The 23,098-nt window shown below is 49.7% G+C and overlaps 8 protein-coding genes across 8 annotated transcripts; 3 read left to right on the top strand and 5 right to left on the bottom strand.

The window, feature by feature from the left end:
- Nucleotides 1-499: 499 nt before the first annotated feature.
- rlmA (SRF-type transcription factor RlmA) lies at nt 500-2,470 on the bottom strand (the record flags this gene model as incomplete). Its single annotated transcript, XM_022545089.1, has 3 exons — nt 500-2,137; nt 2,203-2,359; nt 2,415-2,470. The coding sequence occupies 3 exons, from the start codon at nt 2,468-2,470 to the stop codon at nt 500-502; spliced, it is 1,851 nt and encodes a 616-aa protein (XP_022396607.1).
- A 1,893-nt stretch (nt 2,471-4,363) lies between these two features.
- On the bottom strand, nt 4,364-5,098 carry ASPGLDRAFT_923333 (uncharacterized protein). Its single transcript, XM_022550518.1, has 3 exons — nt 5,096-5,098; nt 4,584-5,040; nt 4,364-4,508 (listed from the first exon to the last, which is right to left on the bottom strand). Exons 2-3 carry the CDS (start codon nt 4,859-4,861, stop codon nt 4,433-4,435), a joined length of 354 nt encoding a protein of 117 aa, XP_022396606.1. The 5' UTR covers nt 4,862-5,040; nt 5,096-5,098; the 3' UTR covers nt 4,364-4,432.
- A 969-nt stretch (nt 5,099-6,067) lies between these two features.
- On the top strand, nt 6,068-10,112 carry ASPGLDRAFT_52145 (uncharacterized protein). The gene is made up of 5 exons (XM_022547684.1): nt 6,068-6,637; nt 6,756-7,007; nt 7,069-7,297; nt 7,353-9,649; nt 9,703-10,112. Exons 1-5 carry the CDS (start codon nt 6,445-6,447, stop codon nt 9,774-9,776), a joined length of 3,045 nt encoding a protein of 1,014 aa, XP_022396605.1. The 5' UTR covers nt 6,068-6,444; the 3' UTR covers nt 9,777-10,112.
- Nucleotides 10,113-10,168: 56 nt separating this feature from the next.
- Nucleotides 10,169-11,108, bottom strand: ASPGLDRAFT_135853 (ThiJ/PfpI family protein; the record flags this gene model as incomplete). The annotated part of the gene is made up of 3 exons (XM_022541411.1): nt 10,169-10,617; nt 10,706-10,955; nt 11,028-11,108. The coding sequence occupies 3 exons, from the start codon at nt 11,106-11,108 to the stop codon at nt 10,169-10,171; spliced, it is 780 nt and encodes a 259-aa protein (XP_022396604.1).
- A 241-nt stretch (nt 11,109-11,349) lies between these two features.
- Nucleotides 11,350-13,389, bottom strand: ASPGLDRAFT_39489 (putative sucrose transporter; the record flags this gene model as incomplete). Its single annotated transcript, XM_022545088.1, has 7 exons — nt 11,350-12,358; nt 12,409-12,598; nt 12,644-12,715; nt 12,764-12,830; nt 12,880-13,124; nt 13,188-13,213; nt 13,292-13,389. 7 exons carry the CDS (start codon nt 13,387-13,389, stop codon nt 11,350-11,352), a joined length of 1,707 nt encoding a protein of 568 aa, XP_022396603.1.
- A 930-nt stretch (nt 13,390-14,319) lies between these two features.
- ASPGLDRAFT_52143 (glucose-6-phosphate dehydrogenase) lies at nt 14,320-16,779 on the bottom strand. The gene is made up of 8 exons (XM_022547683.1): nt 16,292-16,779; nt 16,199-16,219; nt 15,791-16,135; nt 15,524-15,721; nt 15,384-15,468; nt 15,041-15,325; nt 14,619-14,990; nt 14,320-14,561 (listed from the first exon to the last, which is right to left on the bottom strand). Exons 1-8 carry the CDS (start codon nt 16,391-16,393, stop codon nt 14,452-14,454), a joined length of 1,518 nt encoding a protein of 505 aa, XP_022396602.1. The 5' UTR covers nt 16,394-16,779; the 3' UTR covers nt 14,320-14,451.
- A 2,273-nt stretch (nt 16,780-19,052) lies between these two features.
- ASPGLDRAFT_52138 (60S ribosomal protein eL33) lies at nt 19,053-20,143 on the top strand. Its single transcript, XM_022547682.1, has 5 exons — nt 19,053-19,158; nt 19,318-19,327; nt 19,467-19,562; nt 19,617-19,717; nt 19,781-20,143. Exons 1-5 carry the CDS (start codon nt 19,134-19,136, stop codon nt 19,876-19,878), a joined length of 330 nt encoding a protein of 109 aa, XP_022396601.1. The 5' UTR covers nt 19,053-19,133; the 3' UTR covers nt 19,879-20,143.
- Nucleotides 20,144-21,909: 1,766 nt separating this feature from the next.
- ASPGLDRAFT_39486 (uncharacterized protein) lies at nt 21,910-22,966 on the top strand (the record flags this gene model as incomplete). Its single annotated transcript, XM_022545087.1, has 4 exons — nt 21,910-21,931; nt 22,141-22,450; nt 22,508-22,780; nt 22,849-22,966. The coding sequence occupies 4 exons, from the start codon at nt 21,910-21,912 to the stop codon at nt 22,964-22,966; spliced, it is 723 nt and encodes a 240-aa protein (XP_022396600.1).
- Nucleotides 22,967-23,098: the final 132 nt, after the last annotated feature.

The raw sequence follows: 23,098 nt of genomic DNA, 5'->3' as shown, positions 1-23,098 counted from the left end.
CGGATAAAACCCTTATATACATTATGTCCATAGTAATGATAACCACATCCATGTCTTCTAAAGTACCAACAGGAAGAAATAAAACGAAAGAAAACGAAGAAAACAAAACGAAACGAAAGAAAAAAAAGATCCTGGATTTCACATGCTTGATACTTGCATGTCATGCCAACAAGAGTAATCAGTATATAAAGAAAGGCGATGGTTAAAAGAAAGAAACCCGAAGAAAAAGATAGAGAAAAGAAAAGACAATTACCAGAAATGAGAGTGTAGGTGGTTCATCTCAAACGGATGAAGACCGAGATAGATTGACACGATAAAGAGATCAGGGTATAAAATCTGATAGTCAAAAAGGTTCAAACAAAGAGAAAATTCAAAGAGTGATAAATTGCAAATCAAACCCTGTGCAACACCCAAAAGACAAGCCCAGGAAACGCCATCAAATGCCACGACAAGCGAAAGACGATAATGCGACAGCAATCAAAACAAGGCAACGATGGAATCATGTTTTTGTCTTCTTGGACGCCCCCTCTCCAGATGGTCCACTGTCCGGAGTTTTACGCTTTCTGTCCTGTTCGTCTTCGCGAGCAAAGCCCGGACCAGTCTGGGCAGCAGGAGTTGGGAACGTCAGGGGACTTGGTAGCATGTTGGTATCTGGACCTGATCGACCAAAACCCCATTCGGGGAAGAAGCTGGACGGCGACGGTAGAAGGGCATCGGAAACAAAGCGACTGGGTAGGGCGGAAATAGGAGTCTCGATATTATTATTACTTGCGTATGCGCTGTTATTCTGCGTCGCGGTCCCAGGCGGCGGCGGCCTTGCAAATGGATTTGGAGGCCCTTGTGCCCCGGCGCTGAGAATAGCACCGGCTGAAGGTGACGGCGGGGGTAAAACAACACCAGAATGATTCGTCTCTGGGTTTGCTTTGGCAGGTGTTAGAGCTTTACCAGCTGAGTCGCGGGAAGATGAATCTGCCGTAGCGGTGTCCCGATCAGAATTTTCGCTTGGAATTTGCACCTTGAGCTGGGGTCGTTTCGACTGGACACTGTTTGTCCGCGTCGGTGGCTTGATGTCACTGGAAACAGACGAGATTGACTGGGTCCGTGATTCCTCTGTCACAACTCGTGGTGGAGGCGGTGGAGGAATCACAGGAGTCATAGACTCGTTATTTGCATCCTCTTTTGTCGACTCCGATTTCACATGAGTATCTTGGCGCGGCGGCTCGTTTGGTGGGCCTACCCCAAAGTGGCGAGCAAGCACCGATCCGCGATCATCAATTGGCGTAAAGATACTGCGAGATTTGGACGAAAGCGAGCGTTGGTGTGTCGGAGGTGAGGGGTCCTCTTCCGGCTTCACTTGATCGGCGGCAGATGCATCAGGAAGTGACACCGTACGAGGCGGAGCAGGTTGCGGTTGCGGCGGTTCTGGCGCAAATGCAGGCGGCATTGAACTCCTCCCCTGATCATGTATATATGCGTGCGCAACCTGCGGCACTGACGGATGGGAAAGCGTCATTGGAGGAGGCGGTTGCGCAAATGGGTGTGTATGGGGAGGGGCCATAGGGTGTTGTGGTATTGACTGGGATGGCATCGTATGCGTTGGCATGGGTTGCGGCGTCAAGGATTGATGCGGAGGCTGCGGAGGAGGCGTTTGGTGGTGAGTCACAGGCGGAGGATGGCCAAAATGTGGAAATGGACTGGGACGGTGAGGATGTTGTGAGAGATTTGGGTGCGCGCTGGGATTGTACATCGCGTTGGGCATGTATGGAAAACCATTTTGCGACACGGGCGGTGGTGCAGGGGGCGGTGTCGCATGTTGGTGAGGCGCGAGATTGGAGCTGACTCGTCGAATATGATTCCTTGATGATGGACGCGAGACTACCTGAGGCTGCGGGGTACCATGACGAGGGGCAAATGGCATACCATTCGAAATCGGAGGAGAAGCAGACGGCGCATGATTTACGTGCTGGAAACCGGGATGACTGGGAATGTGAGGCGGGGCCATGGGAGGAGGGCCCTGATGGGTTTGTTGTGTTTGCTGAATCTCGTCAGGGGCGGGTGTGGTCTCGTCTTCATCGTCATCGTCATCGCGTTTGCCTGCAAAATCTTCCGGTCCTTTGTGTTCGTGGGGAGGTCCAAACTGCAAGAGAATCGTGGTCAGCACATCACGTACACGGTCTAACTGTGACCAGAGAGCAAACGCACATATTGATAACGGCCTAAAGTCTCACGCATATCACATGATGAAAACTCGTACAGCTTCTTGTTGTGGCCGAAAATGATGACCGCGACATCGACGGAACAGAGGACGGCCAGTTCGTGCGCTTTTTTGAAAAGACCGCCTTTCCGTTTCAGAAAGGTACTAGATAGAGGATATCAGCGTATGTCAGACAGTCAGGGGAAAGCATAAGACGTACACTGAGCGGTTGCGATCATCCTTGATCGCCTTGATCTCAATCTTTCTCCGACCCATGGAGAATGAGGCTCAAAGGAACAGGGGGAAATACTCGGAATCAGACGTCGACCAAGCGGGGATGCAACACAAATGCAGTTCGCCTGATCTCGCAGGTTTTGATTGGGGACGATAAGTTCCGAAGAGACCGTCGGCGCGTAGTTGAGAAGGACAGTAGTGTTATGAGACGACAAGGGACAAGGGGGTGGGGGAGGTAAGGCGCCGATAAGGAATTTTATTATTATTTTTTTAGGCGATTCGACGAGGGTAAAGGGGAAAAAAGTCTTGACACGAGACAATGAGCAAACAAACGATAAGATCCCCCAAAGAAAGTTAATCCTGGATGGGGAAACACAGAATGAAAAGCGAGCGAGAGAAAACCAACGGTTTGGGCGATACGCGGGAGTGTCGATTAGACGGTTCTAAAGATAGAAAGAAAACAGGACGAGAGAAATGGAATATTAGGATCGAGTGAGGTGGAAAAGGGAAGTCTACTGCCGCCGTTGCCGCTCGCTTATATTACCAACTATTAATAACCAGCCAGTCATATGTGAGCTCACACGCGATCCGACCCATCCGATATCACACCCGACATTCTATAGTAGGATTCTGTATATACAAGTACATTACTCCCGGCCTTAAGTCCAATTCAAAATCTGACCAATCCTTTTCGCTTGAACATTCCGAAATGTTTTTGGACATTACGGCGTAAGCATGCCATCTCTCTCTAAAGCCTGCAAAAGCCAATCGAGGACCAATCAAAGCTACTCCGTACATCTCTACCAATTGGTATATAGCTCATATGCGATATAGAACTGGGATCATGAGCGTTCCCAGCTACTCCCATTGTGATGACACTTGCTGGGAACCAATGAGGCTGTCTTGCAAGAATTAGAAGTTCCTGGCCATCTTATTTGATGAGGTCAACATAGTAGTTATGAGAAGTGAGTTAGGAGTGCCAAAATGCCCCTCACCATCATTGCTCTACTTATATAAACCAGACTTCCTTTAGCTTATGGCTACTGTACAAGACTGGATTATCACACATTTTGACGTGCTGTCACAATCAACTCATCATGGGTTATAACCCCGATTACAACATGTCTAGACACAGCCAGACTGTGACATCTTTTTATACTGCGTTAAACTTGCCAACAGTCCCAAGCGGTATTACATCCCCTTCTCTAAGTTCAAATTATCATGAAAAGTTGGCCAACTTCCCGGCATTCAACCCTAGGTTATCGATTCCGGTGAAGACAGTTCACAGATTCTTGATAGACCATGTCTTTAATTCTGTCTTCCAGCCGCTCATGCCAGCTGTTGAACGCCTTTTTTCTGTTGAGCGCATTCTGCCTGATGGACACGCTATGCCTGCTGGACGCGCTTTGGTTGGCCACCCTATGCAATCAGTCCCAGCCAGACGTATTCACTACATGTGAAAAATACAAGGTAAACTGGGTTGAGGACTGTCTTCGGGACCTCTATTGACCCCAGGACCGCCCAAAGCCAATCAGGGGTTTTCAATTATCTACCCGGTATTCCCGAAATCCTTAATCGGGAGCTTCAATTTGGGAAGCCTCCAGCGCTTGCGGCCGACTTCATCTTTGCCTACGGCAGCAACAAGATTGCAGACAGAATTGTAGACAATCAAATTGCTGGCGTTAGGAGAGCGAAGCCACCCAAGTCGATCAGTTTTTATTTCTGGACAGGCAAGAATGGATCTAATGGATCTACTTTGGGGTGGAAGATGACGCAGGAGGCTAGAGTGTGCGTGAAACTTTTCTTTCTCTCCCCCCCCCCCCCCTTTTTTTCTTCTTTTTTATCGTACGTTAAGACCAAGAAATAACAGCTTGTCTATACATTCGACGCACCAATAGTCATCTATTTCGATGGACGGGCATTGGTCCGTATCCGATTCAACGGAGCACCTCTCGACCCAAATGAAACCCCGCACGTCTGGGTAATTAATCCTGATGATGGACATCATTGCGAGGGTGGCGAAGAACCAGAGCATGCCGAACCAGGTAGTGCAGGAATAGCATAGGGGTCTTTCGTGAAACTAAACTTATGCGTTAACCTCTCGATCATCTTCTTCTTTACCAAGCAGAAGCAGTGGTGTAAGACAAGAATATACAGGGACAGTTCAAAGGGTCGTTCTAATAAGGCCTTGTATGTGCATAACAACCCCCAGCGAAAGCCTGAGGGCGTATAGTGGTAATCAAAATGCTCAGAGAAGTTTCCATCCATGAACGCCCATACATCCTCTGGCTTTTCATCTTCGCGTTTCTCTTGATCAAAATTGATGATCCACACTCGCAGGGTATCAGGATCATAGACGAGATTTCGAAAATCTGGGTCTTGGTGCACAAGTCCTGCGGCTAGGCATCTTTCCATAGCATAAATAGCCTGCATGTAGAGGATGAACTTGGCATTCTCATCATTTTGGGGTCGATATTCAAGGGTCCTCCGGCCACATTTTTCTAACAGCAGCCCCACCTGGCCATGTAAGACAGCAATCCCATAGCATATGGGGATGTACTTTCCCTGGAGTTGCTTGAATTTATGGAAAGAAGAACAAGTTTAGCTGGCACCTTTCAGAAATAGGATATCAACTCACTCTTCTTCACTTATTTCATTGCTGCTCACCATCTTGTTTTGGAATTTGTGCGATAACGGTTAAACGTGCTTGAGGGTGTCTTATATCCGGGTTTGTCTTAGCATCATCATCATCATCGAGGAATCCCGCTAATAATTTGAGGGATCCGAGAATCTTTAAATGACTGAAGAGGATACAAGGGGAGATCCACAGCTCTTTATCACAAAAAGGACACTCTACATCAGCACAACAAATGGAAGCTTCATTGTTTGATGGTGTGCAGAGTACCTGTACGTCCAATCAGGTGTGACGCTGTCTGTTTGATTACTAGGAATCCTGGTTGATCTCGTCCAATTGGCCAGCATTTTCAATCTGAGCGTTTTCCCCGAGTCCAGCTGTCGAGCCTGTACAACCCCGATAGAACGTGGTACCACTTTGTAGTAGTACTGTGTACAGAGTACTTAGAGTACTTGTACAGAGTGCTGCTAAACTAGTCGGGTGGAGTCTGATTTTCGTGGTTACTATTCGGGATTAGCGCGGTTAGCGCGTGTGACCCATCACGGACCGATTTGGATGCGTCTCGTTTGGAGGCGGGTGAAGCGATTTCGATGAGATGCGGTCAGAGATCGATACAATAGTAGTGATACATTATGGCAGACAAGGACTTAGAAGAATAACACTGAGTACTGTATAGGCTAACTGCAAGTTCCCATCGTGCATACAGCCGTGGTTGTCCATCCCGACTCCGTATAGTACTAGATATCCAATTTTGATCAGATTGAAATAATAATGATGCCAGCATTCAACGGATCATAATGATCTTGTCAATTCAAGTCAATTGGCACTAATCGCGTCTTGAACCATGGCCCGGTTTAGGGTGTTTGTCTACTAGGTATTATTACCCCTGAAACGGGCAACTGGCGCTCTTCTTTTTCATTCTTCTTCCCTCCTCAACCTCTTCCATCATCTCTTCTCTTCTATTTTCTCTTCATTTTATCCATTATTATATGTCTTAGTTATATCAGTGGTCTCTCACTACTTAAGACTACCCATTTTAATACCAACCGCTATACCCCGCGTCGGACCGTTGCTGCTGTGTGATTTTTTTTTTTTTCTTTTCGGCGCTCTCGAGGCCTTGCAGATGATCCTCGTGGGACACCAGGGCCTCTTTCTTTCTACCTCTACTCTTCTATTACCTATTTTGTGTGTGCATCTTTATTACAGTCAATATCATTGCCTTGGAAAGACCGCCTCGTCGCACGGTTCACTGTCGAACCCATCCACGCCCCTCGATCTAATACCTTTTAACAGCCATAATAATTAATTTTCTATTCGGTTCAATCTCCTTCTTGTCCTACCAAAAGATATCGATCCCTCCTCTGCGGTCTCCCACGAAAGAATGCCGTTTTTTACTCGTGTCTTTCGGGGCAAAGAGTCCGGTGCTGCGAAGAAGGCCGCCAAAACCTCCGTGCCCGAAGATATCACCACGCCCGCAAAACCCACCTGGACCGACGCATGGCAGCGCGCAGAGATTGCTCCTGAGGAAGTACAGGAGCTTCTACGAGGATGCACGCACGAATTGAAGGCACGAGGTATGTTGGTGGCTTGACATCGGAGTTATCCCCCCTCCCCCTTTTTCCCTAGAGTTATCTGCATGACATGCGCATTCCTCGGATACGCTGATCACTAACGGTCTCCCTTGCCTGACAGCTCTCGACATTCCGTTCCTGTTATTGCCCTACCGTCCCAGTTCAGATGCCACTACCGCTCGTTCGTTTATTCGCAATTACTTCAATAATTCTCAGGCTCGAGGCTCGCCCGTCAATGGTGATGATTTGGCACAGGAGCTACGGCTCACGGACCCTATGGTCCTCTGTAGCGTGTTGAAATGGTGCTGGAGCAGACTCCCTGGCGGAGTTGTCACCTGGGAAGCATACGAATTGTTCAAGGTTGGCGAACAAGGTATACCTCCATCTACAGGCACAGCATTTGTGAGGAACTGGGCTAATGTATTCGTCTCTAGATTCACAACTTGCCCGAGATGCCTTTTCCACGTTCATCCCTATTAGCATCGACTCGGAGGCACGAAGCAAGATCATCTTCGATTTCTTTGACCTCTTGACTGCTATTGCAGCACACGGTAAGTCCAATGGATTGGGTGGACGAAAGCTGTCGAGATATGCTGGGTGGTGGGCTTTTGAGCACACGGATACAGGCAATGGCTTTGAAGCTGCCTACAAGAACTGGGCTTCGTATGTCTTCCCAAATTTTCCGATCTCAAAGACGGATACTAAACTTCGTGTCTAGTGCTGCGGACGCCACAAGCCATCTGTTTTTCGCTTATCTCCGCTCGATCTCCCCCGATCTGCCGCGTGGTATGGGTGGGATTGCAACACTGCCAATTGCCCTCCAGTCGCTGGTTCAGGCGACCGAGTACCCGCCTGAGGCGCCCACGCTGCTTCAGGTGACGACCACCAAGGTTGTCATGATCGTCGATACTGTCTCCCCTACCCCCTTTGCTCTCCTGCGACGTGCGAAGAACTTTGAGTATCGGGATAGCGATCGCCATCTGCAGGAGTTCTCTGGGTTCGAAGACCCCATTCGGGCCCTCACAGACGAGTGCTTTCGCGTGCTGAAATGCATCGCCTCGACCAACCAGGCTGAAGTCGCGAAAGAGAAGACCTCCCCCAACCAGGACGAGTCGTGGTCTCGCTTTGAAGACATCGGATTCGGAAACACTCTGGAGTCGGATCTCGAAGACAGCACGGTCCAGTACGAGTTTGGCAATGGCCTGAAATCCGCTCCCCAGTCCAGCGGAGGAGACCTCGGTCGGCCAACGACCCCTTCGTGGGCTGATTTCATGTCCTCTGGTTTCTCGGGAGATGAAAACATCCTCAAGGCCCCTGTGGCACCTTTGCTCCTGCCCCCGGATAAGGTCCTGCCGCCGCTCTCGACGGGACGAGGGATGAGTTCGCAGTCCCACAGACGGACGTTAGAGTCGGAGCCCGACCTTGGACCGGGCGAGCTGGCCAGCATCGCCAGTCTGGAACTGGATGATTCGTTCTGGTGGGTTTGGATCAGCAGCTTGGCAGGCGAGGAACCGGCCACCCGCAAGGCCGTCTTTGGTCGCTGTGCGTTGATCGAGACGGTCATCCATGGGGCCAAATGGCTCGTTCTCGAGGAACAAGTCAGGGGCGCCGCTCCGGAGCCTGATGTGGGTGCGTATATCGTGGAGAAGAAACGGTTCTTCGGACTATCGACGCGCATGGGCAAACTCAGCCGTCGCAGATCTTCGGCCAAAAAGGTGACCCCGGTAGGGGAGCCCTACAAGCGGACTGATAACCCAGCTCCCCAAAGCAAGACCAGTATTGGCCCTGATCAGCACGCCCGGATCCAGGTCGCCGCGGCTGCTTTGCAAAAGAAGCATCGCGATCAGACACAGGAGGGAAATGCCAACACGACCAAAGTCGACAGTTCCGATGCAGCCAAATCGACCAAGACAAACTCCGTTATGACTCTGCAGCCTTCTATTATGAACGAGGCCTCTCATGCCATGAAGTGGGCCAAGAACTACGATAAGCATACGGATAAGAATGCCTTCCGCACTGCTTATCTGGGCGACAACAATGCCGGTAAGGGGGCGTCAGCGGACACTCTAAATCCTCAGACAGTGGACGAACCCAGCACACCGGTGTCGCTGGCCCCTAGCCAGATCCCTGAACCCATTCCCGAGGAGGACACCACTCCGACGCCAAGCTCTCCTGCTGCCCCAGCTTCTATCAAGAGTAATGCGGTCGCTGCAGACCAACCTGATGCCAGCCGGCCAGGCAGTATCGCCAGCGCTGCAGTGGAACGATCTGGTTCTGAATCGCAACCCAAGGCATCCATGGATTCCACGGATGATCCTAGTAGGAAGCTGCTGAAGAAGAAGCCTGTCGCCTCAAGCTTCAAGAGCATGTTCGCAAAGAAGAAGAATGAAACCGAGACGAAGCCCCCAATGAAGCCAACCGGTGCAGAGACTTCTGCTGTTGCTGCTGCGCGTGCAGCTCTGGAAAGCAAAGCCAAGCAATCACAGGATCCCGCCAATCGTCCAGTGCCTAACGGGCCCTCTGTTTTGAAGAAGAAGCCCGTTCCTGGCACAACTCCAGCAGCGCCAGAAAAGCCAGCGACGCCGGAGGTTGTGGAGATCACGGAAACCGAGCGCGAGTCCACCCCCAAGGCTGAGAGTCCTGCGCAGAATGGCTCTCCGGAGTCTAAGCCGGAGCCGGAGCAGCAGGAGAGCCTTTCCCGGGTGAACACAAAGGAGCAGGTTGCTGCGGACCAGGAGTTTTCACGATTTGATCAAGGGCCTTTGATGGAGCAACCCGCCTTTGTCCCAGAATCTCCCGTGTCGCCCGTTTCCAAGAACATTCCGGAGAGGGAGCCTGTTTCGCCCGAGATGGATGAGGCAGAGGAACCCCGGGAGACTCAGGAAGAAACCACACCCAAGGGCACGGCGAATGGCAACCGGTTTAACCCCGAAATCAAAGACCGATGGGCGCAGATTCGCGAGAATGCGGCGAGACGAGCTATTGATGATGATGGTGACACCAGTGAAGAGGAGAGTAAGTTGCGCACACCATTGAAATTCTGACTGAATGTCGCTGACTGTAGCCAGACTACCAACACCGTGCTGCCCGAATCAAAGCACGAGTTGCCGAATTGACCAGAAACATGGAAGCTGCGCGTTAGCTTCCGTTCTTTAACACTTACTTTCTCTCTGATATCCATTTTTTCGATTCTACTTGATGTTGTACAGATACGCGACGTGCCATCTACGAAAGCGCTATCTTGTCTTTATTTGTTTGATTTCTTGTTTACTTCGAGTGACAACGAGATATCCCGTGGCGAGTTACACATACACTGTGTGAGGACTCCCGATATACGCTGTGATGCACTTTATTTAATTGTCTTGTTTGATTGATTCCCCTTCTGTTGTCTGATTTAATTGATTCATTGTGGTTATTTTACGCATTTAGCTAACAAGTTTTTTTTCTCTTTAACCTTATTCATTGATTATTTATACTTTCCATTAACCTTATAATAAGTAATATAAGTAATATTTATATTAGATCAAGTCACTATCACCCCAACCCCAAAACCCCAAGAACCCCCCTCGCAACCCCAGCCGCACTCGCCGGATTCTGCCCCGTAACCACAAATGCCCCTCCCATCCCAGCCCCCGTATCCGCACTCCTCGACACAACCACCTTCTCCCCCCACGCCTTGTCAGCCTTCACATACCCTCCTTTACCTCCACCTCCACCAGCAGCGGTAGCAGTAACCCGCTCAAGCTCCGTCTGCAACTCAAACGGCAACACGTTATGCATTCCCACTATTTCCTCCTCTTCGTTTGAGAACCCGGTTAGCGTGGTACCAGAAAGCAGCGGGAGGCCAGAGGGCGTGGTTGCGTTCAGCAGTGCAGCGGGGCCGTGGCATACTGCCGCGATGACCTTTGGATCGGGACTGGATGTAGAGGCGAGTGATTGCAGGATGGCGAGGTTAGATGGGTGCGTGGGGAGATCGTACATTGCTTCTCTCGTCATTTATCAGCACATATCCCTCCATAACCATGAAGTACACGCAGTCTAGATACTGGGAGGGGGAGGGGGGAAACGCACGCCCATGCCCCCCCACAAACAACACACCCACAAACTCCCCCTCCGTAACGCCACACACAACCTCCCGTAACGGAGTCGTCCTTGTCCAAAGACCACGATTCTGCTCTAGAAACTCTCGCGCCACGGGATCGTTTTCTAGGATTTGTTGACTGGCGGAGGCAGCGTCTAAGGGTGCTTCACCGCCTTGGGGGGAGGAGATTGTTAAATGTAGGTGGGGGGAGAGGATTGTGTAGGGGTGGGCTAGTTCGGACTTCCATTTAGAAAAATTAGTGGTTTGGGTTGGGTTGGGTTGAAGGCGAGGGAGGAGGGAGAGGGAGGGTACCAAGTACCAGCCGGTTGTTGCGCGGTTGGTTGGGATCATGTCCTGGGAGGTTAGGACGATGAGGAATTTTGGCTTGGGCATTCTGTTTCTGGCTTCTTTGAATCGGTTATATAAGTGAAGTCTAGCTAGATGGAGAGTAATAAGTACTCCTATGGAATGAGACAAGACTGACGTAAGGATTATATTATTAGGGCTAGTAATATACATGGAGTACTATCGTATATCCATAACTTGCAGTACTCATCGGGTATCAACAGATCATGGATGAATAACATGCATCGTGACGAACAGAAGGAAATTCAACCGGGAGGAGGGAAATGCACTACCTCGCATATCTCATCCTTCTCGTAGCTTCAGAAGCCACCAACGCACTTAGCGCGCCGATAAATAAACACACTGAGATAGCGTTTGGCGAGTTCTTATCCAGATTCATCCACATTGCTTCCTGAGAGTTGTCGTCGCGTTTGGCGTTTGCTGGTTCTAGGATGCTAAATACGATCCAACTGATGAATGTGCCGACGAATTGGGGGAGGGTTGTGTAGACGTTTAGCACGCCAAGGTAGATTCCGGCGAGTTCACCGGTGGACGGGACGCTGGAGGTTGGGTCTTCGTCGTCTGAATCACTGTCCACGTCATGGTGGTGGTTTAGACGGAGTACGTCCATTTCTGTGTCTGTGTTTGGGTCTGCATAATTGCCTGTGCGGATGCTGGATGAGGTGATCATTTGGACACCGGAATAACGCGCGGTCAAAGAAGGGTCCATGGCGAGTTTGTTGATTTCCACGCCCATAAACGCGAATGGCGCCCAGGAGGTCACGGCCCATGGGACACCACACACTGCGACTAACGCTGTTGCAAAGGCGCGAGATCGCGCAAACGGCGCCATAATCATCGTTGCCGCAAAGACAAAATGCGACATCCACCACGTCGTCTGGAGATCAGGTCGAATTGCCGTAATCTTCGTTAGCAACGCTGCGACTCCTGGTGGTGGACGCGGAGTAAATCTCGATCGTTTGTGATCGGGCGATTGGACGCAGAACGGCAAGATAACGGATCCGATAAATGTGATTGACGAAAATACAACGAGCGACAGACTGCCAATACGACCAACTTCACCAAGAATATCGTCTGATTGAGTCGTTCCTTTGGGCACTTCATACCGGAAGTACGTTTCGCCAACCCAGGTCGTACTGTAGAAGAGGAACGGGAACCAGCCAATCCAAGCCCAAAATTGGGCCCAGCAGATAGCTTGAATGCGGGGTGGGAGCTCCATGGTGGTCTTGAGTAGCTGAGAGATTACCTGCATGGCGCCTGCTTCGCCATCACTATCCCTGTTATGGGTCAGCTGCGCCCATACATCGTGTTTGTCATCAAGTCTTACCTTGCTGTGATCAAGATTCTCTCCTTCACCGAATACGACGTAACCAGGACAGATCCGATCAGAAAGAGTGCCGCGATTACCGTCATCTGCTTGAATTGCGTATCACCGATAAAAGAACCGAGTATCCTGACCGTGTCGATTGAGCCGACACCATAGCCAACAAGCTGTCCAATGGCCGACATTCTGCCCGCTTCACGTTGTTAGCTTAGTTCTTGTGTCTGTTAGGAAGACGTACCCCATGCTGATCCGGATTGCTGTAATGGAATGGGTAATGTGTCGACAATCAAACTGCGACAGCATGCTTGTACTGTACGGTGTCAGAACGTTCCAGAGTAGAAATTTTTGGGAGACCTACCGATATTGATCGCAAAATCAACGGCATAAATACTCAAAACCGCAAGAGCAATTGTGGCACTCTGGGACTGCAAACTGTCAATCCCATCCAAATCATAGAAGTTCAGCCAAGCATACCTTCTCCGGATCCTTGACGAACGCGTTGACAATCTCCGACGTCCATCCCAGCAACAGCAAACACGCAGCGACAATAAACGAACCCACAATCATAAATGGCCTGCGTCTCCCAAATTTCGATCGAGATCGGTCTGCGATAACTCCAATCAGAGGCTGGATGACCAAACCCGAGAGAGGACCGGCAATCCACACAAGCGACGTTCGGGACTTGGTGAGACCAAGCTGAAGGAGGTACGGGGTACAGTCTATCCCGCGAAATCACCAGTTAGAAAAGCTGAAGATTAGGAAGCGTGGAATGGGCGACGTACATGTCATCTCAATACTCCAGGTAAATCTGTCGCAATGGAGTCAGCATTGCCACATCAACACACCAGAATTCCGTCTAAAGACAATCAAAGGCCAGAATACGCACTGTAAACCCAACAAACTGAACGTCAACAGAGCCATACGCGCGGACTCATTCCGTCCCTTAATTGACGGCGTGCCCACCCATCTTGCAGCCTGCGGCATCTTGCTTCCCTGGGTGCCGGCATGCACTTAATAACCGTTTTCCAACACTGTATATCACTCGATTTCGTGGTATAGTGGTGGTCTCGTGCGCAATTTCCGTTTCGCGTTTATGACGAGGGGTCTTCTCCAGATTTTGCGGAGGTTTCAGGGTCCTAGAATGTGGAGATCCAATATTGGTCGATCTGAGGGCGATGCTCGACGATGGAGAACAACGACGATGAAGGGGAATTGTATTCGGATATTTGAAAAACCGAGTATTGAGAGAAGGGAATAAAGGGTCAATTGAAAGGATGCAAACGTCAGCAGGCAGACGAAATCGCCATGCAAAACACAGCCGCGGTCGAGAATAATCCACGTGCGTCGCAAGGCAGAGGTCTGCGGGAGATTAGAGGCAGTGACTTATTGTTTCAACCGTTTCAATAGGTGTCGCAGGAAAAAAACAATCAGTCAGGGAAGAAAGAAGGGAGAGAAGGACAGGAGGACATAAAAGGACGCTCTGTAGAACAATCGAGGGGAGAGAAAAAAGGACAAGCCGAGACACAACACCATAAGCACTGCGGGCCCCCGGGCCGTCATTTGATGCTGTTAATTTCGTGCCCTGCAGCAATCCGACCCGCCGTGGAAGGTGATTGACAGGGTGCTGCCATGTGGTTGACATACAAGTACATCTAACACTTCAATTCATACAATTCTCTACAATACTTAAGAGTAGATCAGACATTGGTATACAATTGCATTCGGAATTGACCAGGTTATGTCAGCAAATCCGACTTGCCGATTGGCCGTGTCAAAATTGTCCGTCGTCTTTCCGAAAGGAGCATGTCTGCCTCAGGCCACAATCTATTTATGGAATAATTGTGGTGTTCATAACTTCCGTGTTCGTTTCTAAAAACTGGCTTATAAAACAAGAAACAGAGATATCATTGCCCGGCCGTCCACCCTCGAAAAGAACTGTCCTTCATTGTCGTCATATCGACCCAGATTCCGTCGTCATGCCATAAGAGAAAAAAACGTGTAATCGACATTACTTTTTTTCATTTTTCATTAATTGTCGCACTTCCTCTACAGCCGGTTAGGAGCAGAGGTCATGGGCCACTGGTACCCAGCAGCATCGCTGAACTTGTATCCAAATGATGCGGTGAAGTCGTCGAGCACAGCGGGGCCACGGGAGCCTAAAAATTTGTCAGTTCAGTGTTCAGTTAAATCCAAGGACAGGAGCGGAAACATACCGTAGGGGTATTCCATGGGGATGATCTCCTTGTTGTCGTCGAGGTAGTGAAGGAGAGGACTGAAGATTCTCCAGCTGGCATCGAGTTCGTCGTCACGGACAAAGTTCGAGTGGTCACCCTTGAGGGCGTCGAGGATCAGCGACTCGTAAGCCTCGGGGATCTTAAGGTCGGAGAAGCGGCGGCGGTAGGTGAGGTCAAGCTCGGTGACAACGGTCTGCATGGAGAGACCAGGCAGCTTGGAGTTCATCTTGGTGTAAATCGACTCGTTGGGCTGCACACGGATGACAAGCTCATTACGAGGAATGTCCTTGAAGATACCGGAGGTCACGTCACGGAACTGGATACGGATCTCGGTCTTCTGCTCGTTGAGGGCTAGAAGCCAGTTAGCGATGATCATATCAGAGACAAAGCTATGAATTTACCCTTTCCGGCCTTCATGATGAAGGGAACGCCATCCCACCGCTCGTTCTTAATGTAGGCGGCCATGGCGCAGAAGGTCGGGCAACGAGACTCCTTGGGGACAGTGTCGTCCTCCTTGTAGGCGGGCTTGCTGCCGTCGAGCGACTTGCCGTACTGACCGATGATGACGTTCTTGGGCTCAATAGCGTCCATCGCACGCAGGACACGGACCTTCTCGTCACGAATGTCCTCAGCGGAGAAAGAGATGGGGCGCTCCATAGCGAGCAAGGTCAACACCTGCAGAAGGTCTGGTCTAGAGTCAGTGCTGTTCCATTATTGATCGATAGGCTGGCACATCAAACATACGGTTCTGCATAACATCACGGATGATACCGAATTCATCGAAGTAACCACCACGGCCCTCAGTACCGAATGGCTCCTTGAATGTGATCTATTGACGAATTAGCGCATGCACACTTGACTTGCGGCACTCATTGCAAACATACCTGAACGTTGTCGATGTGGTGACGGTTCCAGGTAGCGTTGAAGAACTCGTTGCCAAAGCGCATGATGAGGATGTTCTTGACCATCTCCTTACCCAGGTAGTGGTCGATACGGAAGATTTCCTCTTCCTTCCAGTTGGGCTCGAGGGCCTTTTGGAGGTCGCGCGAGCTCTGCAGGTCCTTACCGAAGGGCTTCTCGACCTATTGGAAACGAATCATGAGTAACCGTTTCCACCGTATCCTGCGAAGGGGAGAGACAAGGCGACGTACGATGATACGGGCGAGACCGTTCTTAGGGTAGCAGTTGCGCTTCAATTGGTCGGAGACGGTGATGAAAACACTGGGGGGCAGAGCCATGTAGAAGACTCTGTGCTGCTCCTTCTGGCCCTTCTCGACCTCATCGAGGTGGTTGTTGAGGTTGATGAAAGAGTCGTCCTGGTCATATTGGCCGGAAACGTAGGTGCAGAGCTTGCAGAAGCTGTCGAGCTGCTCTTCGATTTCCTTGGTCGGGACCTTGATGTAGGATCGCACACGCTTAAGGTATTCCTCCTGGTCCATCTTTGTCCGGGCATATCCAACGATTTTGATGTCCTTGGGAAGGAATTTGTTGCGGTACTGCGAATAGGTTAATGGCTGTCAGGTCGGTTTCCTTTAGGTATAGGTATCTCAATCACATACGAGACCAAAGAGAGCAGGGAACTGTGGATATGGTTAGTGATCTTCAATCTGATTGTCTCCCATGCGGGGATGAGGGGTAGGGGATGAACATACAGTCTTCTTCTTCGCCAGATCACCCGAGGCACCTAGGACGACAATGACGGTGTTGTCCTTGAGCTCAATGGTGCTGATGTTGGCAATCCACTGGTTAGCCATGATGCGCGGTTGAATGGACGAAGTGGTGATTCAACAGCGGGGCAGACGATGAGGAAATTTGATGGGATATCGAGTCGACGCAGCAGCAAGAAAACAATAATAGAAGAAAATTCAACAAGAACCCTAAAGCAACAAGGCAGCAGCGACGACGTTCATGATTGAATGTCCTCGAGGAATCGCACTCGAGTCGCAGATTTCTGGCGATAGGGAGGAAGGTGCACCGCGGGCAGTGATGTCAGAGAGAGAGCAGAGGGAAAGAAAAACTCACCCAGCATTCTGGCGCTCGTCAGACCGTGTGATTGTGCTGGCCATTTTGGTATGTATATCGACAATGGAAGAAAAGAAACAACAACAGAAAATGGGATAACAGATAGAGAGAATAAATCAGGAGAGGAAATGAAGAAATGAAGAGAGGTTGAGCGTCTCCCACCAGTTCCGGCGGAGCAAGTGTACTTTTTAACGCCGAAGAGCAGGGGTGGGGCCGCTTACGGAGGTCTCTTATTGTCTCCTACAAGTATATCATTTTGTATTTATCTAGTTCTATGAGAATGTTGTAAAAGATATTCAAAAGTAGATGCTCACTGCTTTATCTTTTCTCAACTCTACTCCCAGAATACATGAATTTCAGTTCAATACTGCCAATACTGACACAGTCATACTGATTTCAAAGGTTCCAGCGGATACTCCACCGGGACCAGAAGTGACGCTATCTCTATACGTACTGAGAATGTCCAGTATTGACCTGTCCTCCTATGTACGGAGTATCCGTATCTGTATGCTGTAGGTGTTTGCTGACCCCGCGCATATTCAGCTGTCGCCGCTTCTAGATTATTGCAGGGATGATTCGGACGAGAAAAGCATTATGCTTACCGTACCCCGTAGCAAAAATAAATGTAGAAGTATTGTCCGTACCCTGCAAGTACAGAGCAGAGTCAGTATCGGAGGACAACACTCCCTCCTATGCGGAACACACGGCTTCACTAATAATACACCACTCTACATGACTGAATTGCATACAGATACATACATACGTATCCTGATACACGGAGATCATCCCGTTCTCATAAGACACTCTCCTTTGTATATAAAGACGGACTCGCCAGCTCCGGGCACTTTCTTCTCCCCTCCGTTCTGCGGCCTCTGCTCTCATGCCGATAACCCCTCCGAAACCCAGAGTAGGCAATGGAGATGGACGGGCATTTGTCATCGGCCCCAACGACACCATACGGATTCTATTTTCCCGTGGACTGTCAGCATTCGGGCCTGGGTCGATCGGAGTCAACTGATTGCTCTGTACTCCGTACCGGAGGACCCTATGGCGGGCATGCCACCGATAAGACGCTTGCCCTACTCTTCCGTACTCTATCCTATACCGTTTCCCTGGACCGTCCGCCGTACAAACCTGTCATCAACGATACATACCGTACGGATAATCATATAGTGGGGCAGCAGAAAAAAAGAAGAAGAAAACGGGCTTCCCAATCAAGGCTTTCGGTCTGAGAGTCCATTTGCCGCCGTTGCCAGTCGGTCGACTGTCCTCCGCCACCCACTCTGATTTGCCGGAGGGGTCACGTGGCGGAGCCTTAGGTGTACATTCTGGATACGTCATTCCGCCATCACTTGGACTCTGCAGTAACGCTCGGATCGAAGCGAAGAATCTTTCTCCCTTTCTCGTAGTGAGCAGAACCTGTTTCTCCAATTTACACTGGTGTCATGTACACCGTTGCAATCAGTTACACCACCCCGTGCATAGGATGAAATTATCCAGCATTCCTAGCTTAGCGCCAGGGAAGGATTCCTGGAATTAACCGGCAGATCCTAAGTGCAGCGATGCAGTTATCCCAACTTGGTAGCTGGAAGCACTTTGCCTGTCCCGAGCAGGAGAATCGCACTTTGTCCGACCAAAGACCAGGGACCCTGGTATCATACGCAGCGGTACATGTTCCGAGTACTACTTTGAACAGGGTCTTGACCACGATGTTCTGCTTCATGAAAGCGGTTGTCACTTGGTTGTCATCCATTGACCGTGCTCTACTCGGTGTATGGCATTTCGGAATGTTTCAAGATCTCCCCGACAAATGGCAATCCTCTGTCCGCAGATCACTATGGTTGAGGGGCCAAACCAACGCTTATTGATACTCGCGGCTAAATGCAGGAAAAGTTGGCAATCCAGCCATTGCGGCTAATTGATGGCCGGCATGCTTATTTTAAACTGGCAGGATTACCGCTAAAGACAGCTACCTGCATACTCAGGTTCGACTGCAGAGTGCGCTGTATTTTGTTTTAATTTTCAAGGATTTGGTACCTACCCCAGGGGTAATTCGTGTACATACTCCGTAGAAACCTTAAAGCCATCTGCACAGCGGGAACAATTCCGAATATCAATCCGATAAGCTTCGATATCAGGGCGGGGAAATCAGCGATAACGATAAGACCTGAAGAATCAATCCGGAAGGGGATAATTAAATTCTCCGCCGCTAACCATAAGCGGAATAGCCTGGAGCCCATCACGGGACCTCAACTAGCCCTTACTGATCCGCTCGCTAAGCAACCCGTTTGGGGTTAGGGCGAGCCGCGCCCGAACACACCCTCGCAAATTGAACATTGTGCGGTCGTACCTCAATACTCCGAATCAGAAGCGAGACGACAACCACGACAACCCGGACGACTTTTTGCGGGTCATTTCTGCCTCTCTTTTTCTCCCTTGTTGCCCGCTGTTGCTCAGAGAAAAGCCGTCAAAATGCCTTCGGAACACGGTCACAGACGTGAGTGAGATCCTGATATTTGATTTGGATATGGTGGTTATGGCGCGGTCGGAGAACCTGGGAACTATAAAGAAGGAACATTTGGGAATTTGAAAAGCGCGCGATGGGAACTGGATTATTGTCAGAATGTGCTAACTCGTTTTTCTTTTTCGATTGCAGTTTACGTTAAGTAAGTTATTCCTGATTGTTTTACGTCGCTCAATGTCGCGCACAAACGGTGGATATCACACGGATTGGAGTCATTTGGGGGAAACGAGAACATCGAAACGAAACTACGAGAACAACGATTAACGCGATTCTTTCACCAGGGGTCGTCACCTGAGCTACCAGCGCTCGAAGCACCAGGTCAACCCTAACACAAGTCTGATCAAGATCGACGGTGTTGACAACACTGACGCCGCCAAGTGAGTACCGCGGAGGACTCTTTCGAAGGGAACATATGGCTAAACGATGGATAGCTTCTACTTGGGCAAGAAGGTTGCTTTCGTCTACCGGGCAAAGCGTGAGGTTCGGGGCTCCAACATCCGGGTGGTCTGGGGCAAGGTTACTCGGTCGCACGGTATGTCTAGCGCCATAACTGGCAGAAGAGAAGGATATAACGGGCAGAACTAACAATGTACAGGTAACTCCGGTGTTGTCCGCGCTCAGTTCCGCCACAACCTCCCTCCCCAGTCGTTCGGTGCCTCCGTCCGCGTCATGCTCTACCCCTCCAACATCTAAACAAATTCTACGGTTTTATGTATCAGTGGGCACTCCGAGAAACTTCGCGCAGACAGTCGGGCCAAGGAGTCGAACGGTACGAATTCCGACCAAAATGTTGAGGCGATGGAGTTTGGCGGGTTGATATCTACTATTACTACGTTCGTGGGAGAGGCAGGGCCGTCAAAGCCTAACGAATAAAAGAAAAAGCAAACTTCTTTTCTTCTTTTTTCTGAACTTGATTGATCCCCCTTGACCCTTTCATTTATGGTGTTTTTTATAATGTCAGCAATGTCAGCTCGAGAAGGGCTTGTTTGGATGGACTCTATTGGGTCTGTCTGACAAACATGGCTTCCTCCCCATGTGTATTTGACGATTTACAACCAATCCGTCCATCAACTGTCCAGGCGTATCCTATGAAGTATATTTCGATAAGCACCGCCTGCGCCAGTCGAATCACTCCGACTACATTCTCGAAGCGACTCAACACCTGCGCTTGAGGCTACCATTATACGTCCTACGTCCCCATCGTTCAACCCATTTTCCTGATGCACCGAATTGCCCAGAACCCATGGTTGGAATACGCATATTCTGTCGTAGAACAAGGCCTCGCATGCACCCACAAAAGTAGCACAACACAACTCGAACCCGCACCATGCGCATAAGCCGGTACCTCTGGCATTCTACGTAGCCACCATGTGCCCACTCAGCGTCTGTCGCTAAGCGATACCCCAGACCAAGCCCGTTCTCCACTTCTCCGGGGAACGAACGCCCCGTAGGATCATGGGACTGACCAGGTCCTACGACTCGACAGTGGACATTGAACAAATAAGCAGATAGCGAGGGATACAAGATATATTAATGTTTATTGTCAATGAAACTTATTAGCTTGTTCAGGGTTTGTGTTATAAAATGCCCTGACCCTAACCCGCAACATATATATCTTGATCCAGGCCGAACACAATAATTGAAACCACCTCTTCCCCTCACAAAATATACCTCTACTTTTACTTTGAACATCATCACTGCCATCATTATTCTTTCTTCATATAACTGACACATCAGAAAGCGATCTACATCCCATCGGATAACCAAAGACGACATATCTGCAACGCAGAAAAGCAACCAATTCGACACAGATCAGAGCATATCAGACAACATGGCATCATGATTTCGCCAAACGGATTCCCCTAATATCGCTGGGAGAATAGACCACTCAGAATGGACTCTGTATGGACGGGATGTAGCGGTCAAAAGGCAGCTGAGCCCTGTTTTGCTTTGTCGATGTACCTCTTATGCCATTTAACTGCAGAATGAATAAACGAGCGTGGTTAGTCTAGCTCGCTGCTGGCCGTGCTATGAGTCAACAGCACTGCACACACGCGTCTGCAACGGTGTCTTATGCAAACCGGGTCAATTACTGCCTTGGCTACGGTTGTTTCCCGCAGAATGGACGATCTACTTGCTATAAGCGAGACTCGAGTTGTCGGCCAATTGGTCCATCGATCAGTAAGCCCTGACTATGCACTACAAGTACATCCGGGACAGGTGAGGACACATGCGAAGGGGTCCAGCGCGGTCAATGAGAAAACAATTGAAGGCGTCATTGAAGTGGCGTGACTTGTATAAAGCAGTCTAGCCAGGACTGAAAAGAATACAACACCAACGATGAATATCTGATATCATTTCTGGCTAGCACCCTATGGAGCTCCGACTAGAGCTCTTGGAGCAAACCCTACATCCTCCTCGACCACAAGTTCTGGCCATGGACTATCTCGATGCATATACAACGATGCAGACCCGGCCTATATGAGTGCTACAGATATCCTCCGCTTAGTATTGCGGGGTTGCATCGGATATGCCTGTACCTGGCGGAGAACGACATGCAAAATCAAGCTTCAATGATATGCGCCGTACAGAATGCATAAAGCTAAAGCTTAACTCGTGTCCGGTATACAGATGTGATATGTACGGAGCAGATGCAGAGATGCTGATGTGGACTCCGCACTCCGTATTCTCCCTGCTAGTGCTCTGCTTTCGCATATAATAGGTATGTCCCGGGATGAATGCTGGGGTACGTGAAGTCCGGGGTATTGAGAGGGGTAGTCGGTATGGGGTAGTATATCTACCTCTCTTGACTCGAGTCCTCACAGCAGTTGATCCAAGCTCTTCCTCCGACAACAACCAAAATGAAACCAGAATTCGGCCTCTGAGGCAAAAAAGTGACCACCGGTCACATATCTGCAATGGCTGACTGCAGCCTCGATGGTTAATTAAAACAAGACCGGATCATCCAGGCGCGCGACATCCTTTCCATCTTCCTAGATGAGCTTACCACGAGTGAACGGGTTTTGCATCAAATCGAGGAAATCGAAACCTCCCTACAAGAAACCGGACGGGGATTGTTTTGGGATATCTTCCATAGTGGACCAGCGCGGTTTGGAAGTCAGGCGTTTATTGCGATTGCAACGCAAATGGCGCAGCAGATGTGTGGACAAAATGCCATCACGTTCTACCAGTCAACTATATCCAAGCAGTTTCTGGGGATGAACAGGAAGATGGTGTTGCTCATGTCTGCAGTTCTCTTTTCTTGGTACCCCTTTCCCCCTGTGTCTCACGCCCGTGCTTAACCGAGCTAATGAGTGCACAGGAAAATCCCAATCAGCCATTTTGGAGCCCTAACTGTCGCCAAAGCCGGCCGACGCAAACTCCTCATCCCCTCCTTCGCCGGCATGGGCATTTGCATGGCCGTAATGGACGGCTGCATCTCGCAGCCAGACAACCATATCGCCGTGCATGCAGCTGTGGCATTCATATTTTTTTACGCCTTCTTCTACGTGACGGGCTACATTGGCCTCACTTATCTATACTGCTCAGAAATTGCCCCATTCGCCGTCCGGACGCAGATTACAGCTACTCAATGGTATATTTTCTCTTTCCCGGGACGAGAGCATTCCATCTAGAGACGATTGATAATATCTTTCTGGACAGTCGACATGTGTTCCGTCGTCGAGCAGCAAAGAAGGTCCAGAGAAAGCCGGATGATTCTGTACTGGGACCGGGAGAAGTTGACAGAGGATCAGCTACTGCCAAGCGTAAGCTGGATTGAGTTCTGACTCTGGATTAATTAAGTGCTGACCCACAGTATGGAGTAGATCTTTCCATTGATATGGTTGATCTGATATAAAGTATGGAGTTGGTGTATGTGAGTACAGACACTGTATTTGCAGACATAGTACTA

This window comes from Aspergillus glaucus, assembly GCF_001890805.1.
Source record: "Aspergillus glaucus CBS 516.65 unplaced genomic scaffold ASPGLscaffold_27, whole genome shotgun sequence".
Classification (NCBI taxonomy): domain Eukaryota; kingdom Fungi; phylum Ascomycota; class Eurotiomycetes; order Eurotiales; family Aspergillaceae; genus Aspergillus; species Aspergillus glaucus.
This window is presented reverse-complemented; position numbering and strand designations above follow the sequence as displayed.

What these genes read in the sequence shown, in the direction of transcription:
- ASPGLDRAFT_923333 (XM_022550518.1), bottom strand. Translation starts at nt 4,861, where the DNA reads ATGCAGGCTATTTATGCTATGGAAAGATGCCTAGCCGCAGGACTTGTG. An exon ending in CGACCCTTTGAACTGTCCCT is followed by an intron (nt 4,509 to 4,583) that starts GTATATTCTTGT and finishes GCATAAGTTTAG; the next exon opens with TTTCACGAAAGACCCCTATG.
- ASPGLDRAFT_52145 (XM_022547684.1), top strand. Translation starts at nt 6,445, where the DNA reads ATGCCGTTTTTTACTCGTGTCTTTCGGGGCAAAGAGTCCGGTGCTGCG. An exon ending in GTTCAAGGTTGGCGAACAAG is followed by an intron (nt 7,008 to 7,068) that starts GTATACCTCCAT and finishes ATTCGTCTCTAG; the next exon opens with ATTCACAACTTGCCCGAGAT. An exon ending in TGACACCAGTGAAGAGGAGA is followed by an intron (nt 9,650 to 9,702) that starts GTAAGTTGCGCA and finishes GACTGTAGCCAG; the next exon opens with ACTACCAACACCGTGCTGCC.
- ASPGLDRAFT_52143 (XM_022547683.1), bottom strand. Translation starts at nt 16,393, where the DNA reads ATGGCTAACCAGTGGATTGCCAACATCAGCACCATTGAGCTCAAGGAC. An exon ending in ATCTGGCGAAGAAGAAGACT is followed by an intron (nt 16,220 to 16,291) that starts GTATGTTCATCC and finishes CCATATCCACAG; the next exon opens with TTCCCTGCTCTCTTTGGTCT. An exon ending in CATCATGAAGGCCGGAAAGG is followed by an intron (nt 14,991 to 15,040) that starts GTAAATTCATAG and finishes ACTGGCTTCTAG; the next exon opens with CCCTCAACGAGCAGAAGACC.
- ASPGLDRAFT_52138 (XM_022547682.1), top strand. Translation starts at nt 19,134, where the DNA reads ATGCCTTCGGAACACGGTCACAGAC. An exon ending in GACAACACTGACGCCGCCAA is followed by an intron (nt 19,563 to 19,616) that starts GTGAGTACCGCG and finishes AACGATGGATAG; the next exon opens with CTTCTACTTGGGCAAGAAGG. An exon ending in CAAGGTTACTCGGTCGCACG is followed by an intron (nt 19,718 to 19,780) that starts GTATGTCTAGCG and finishes AACAATGTACAG; the next exon opens with GTAACTCCGGTGTTGTCCGC.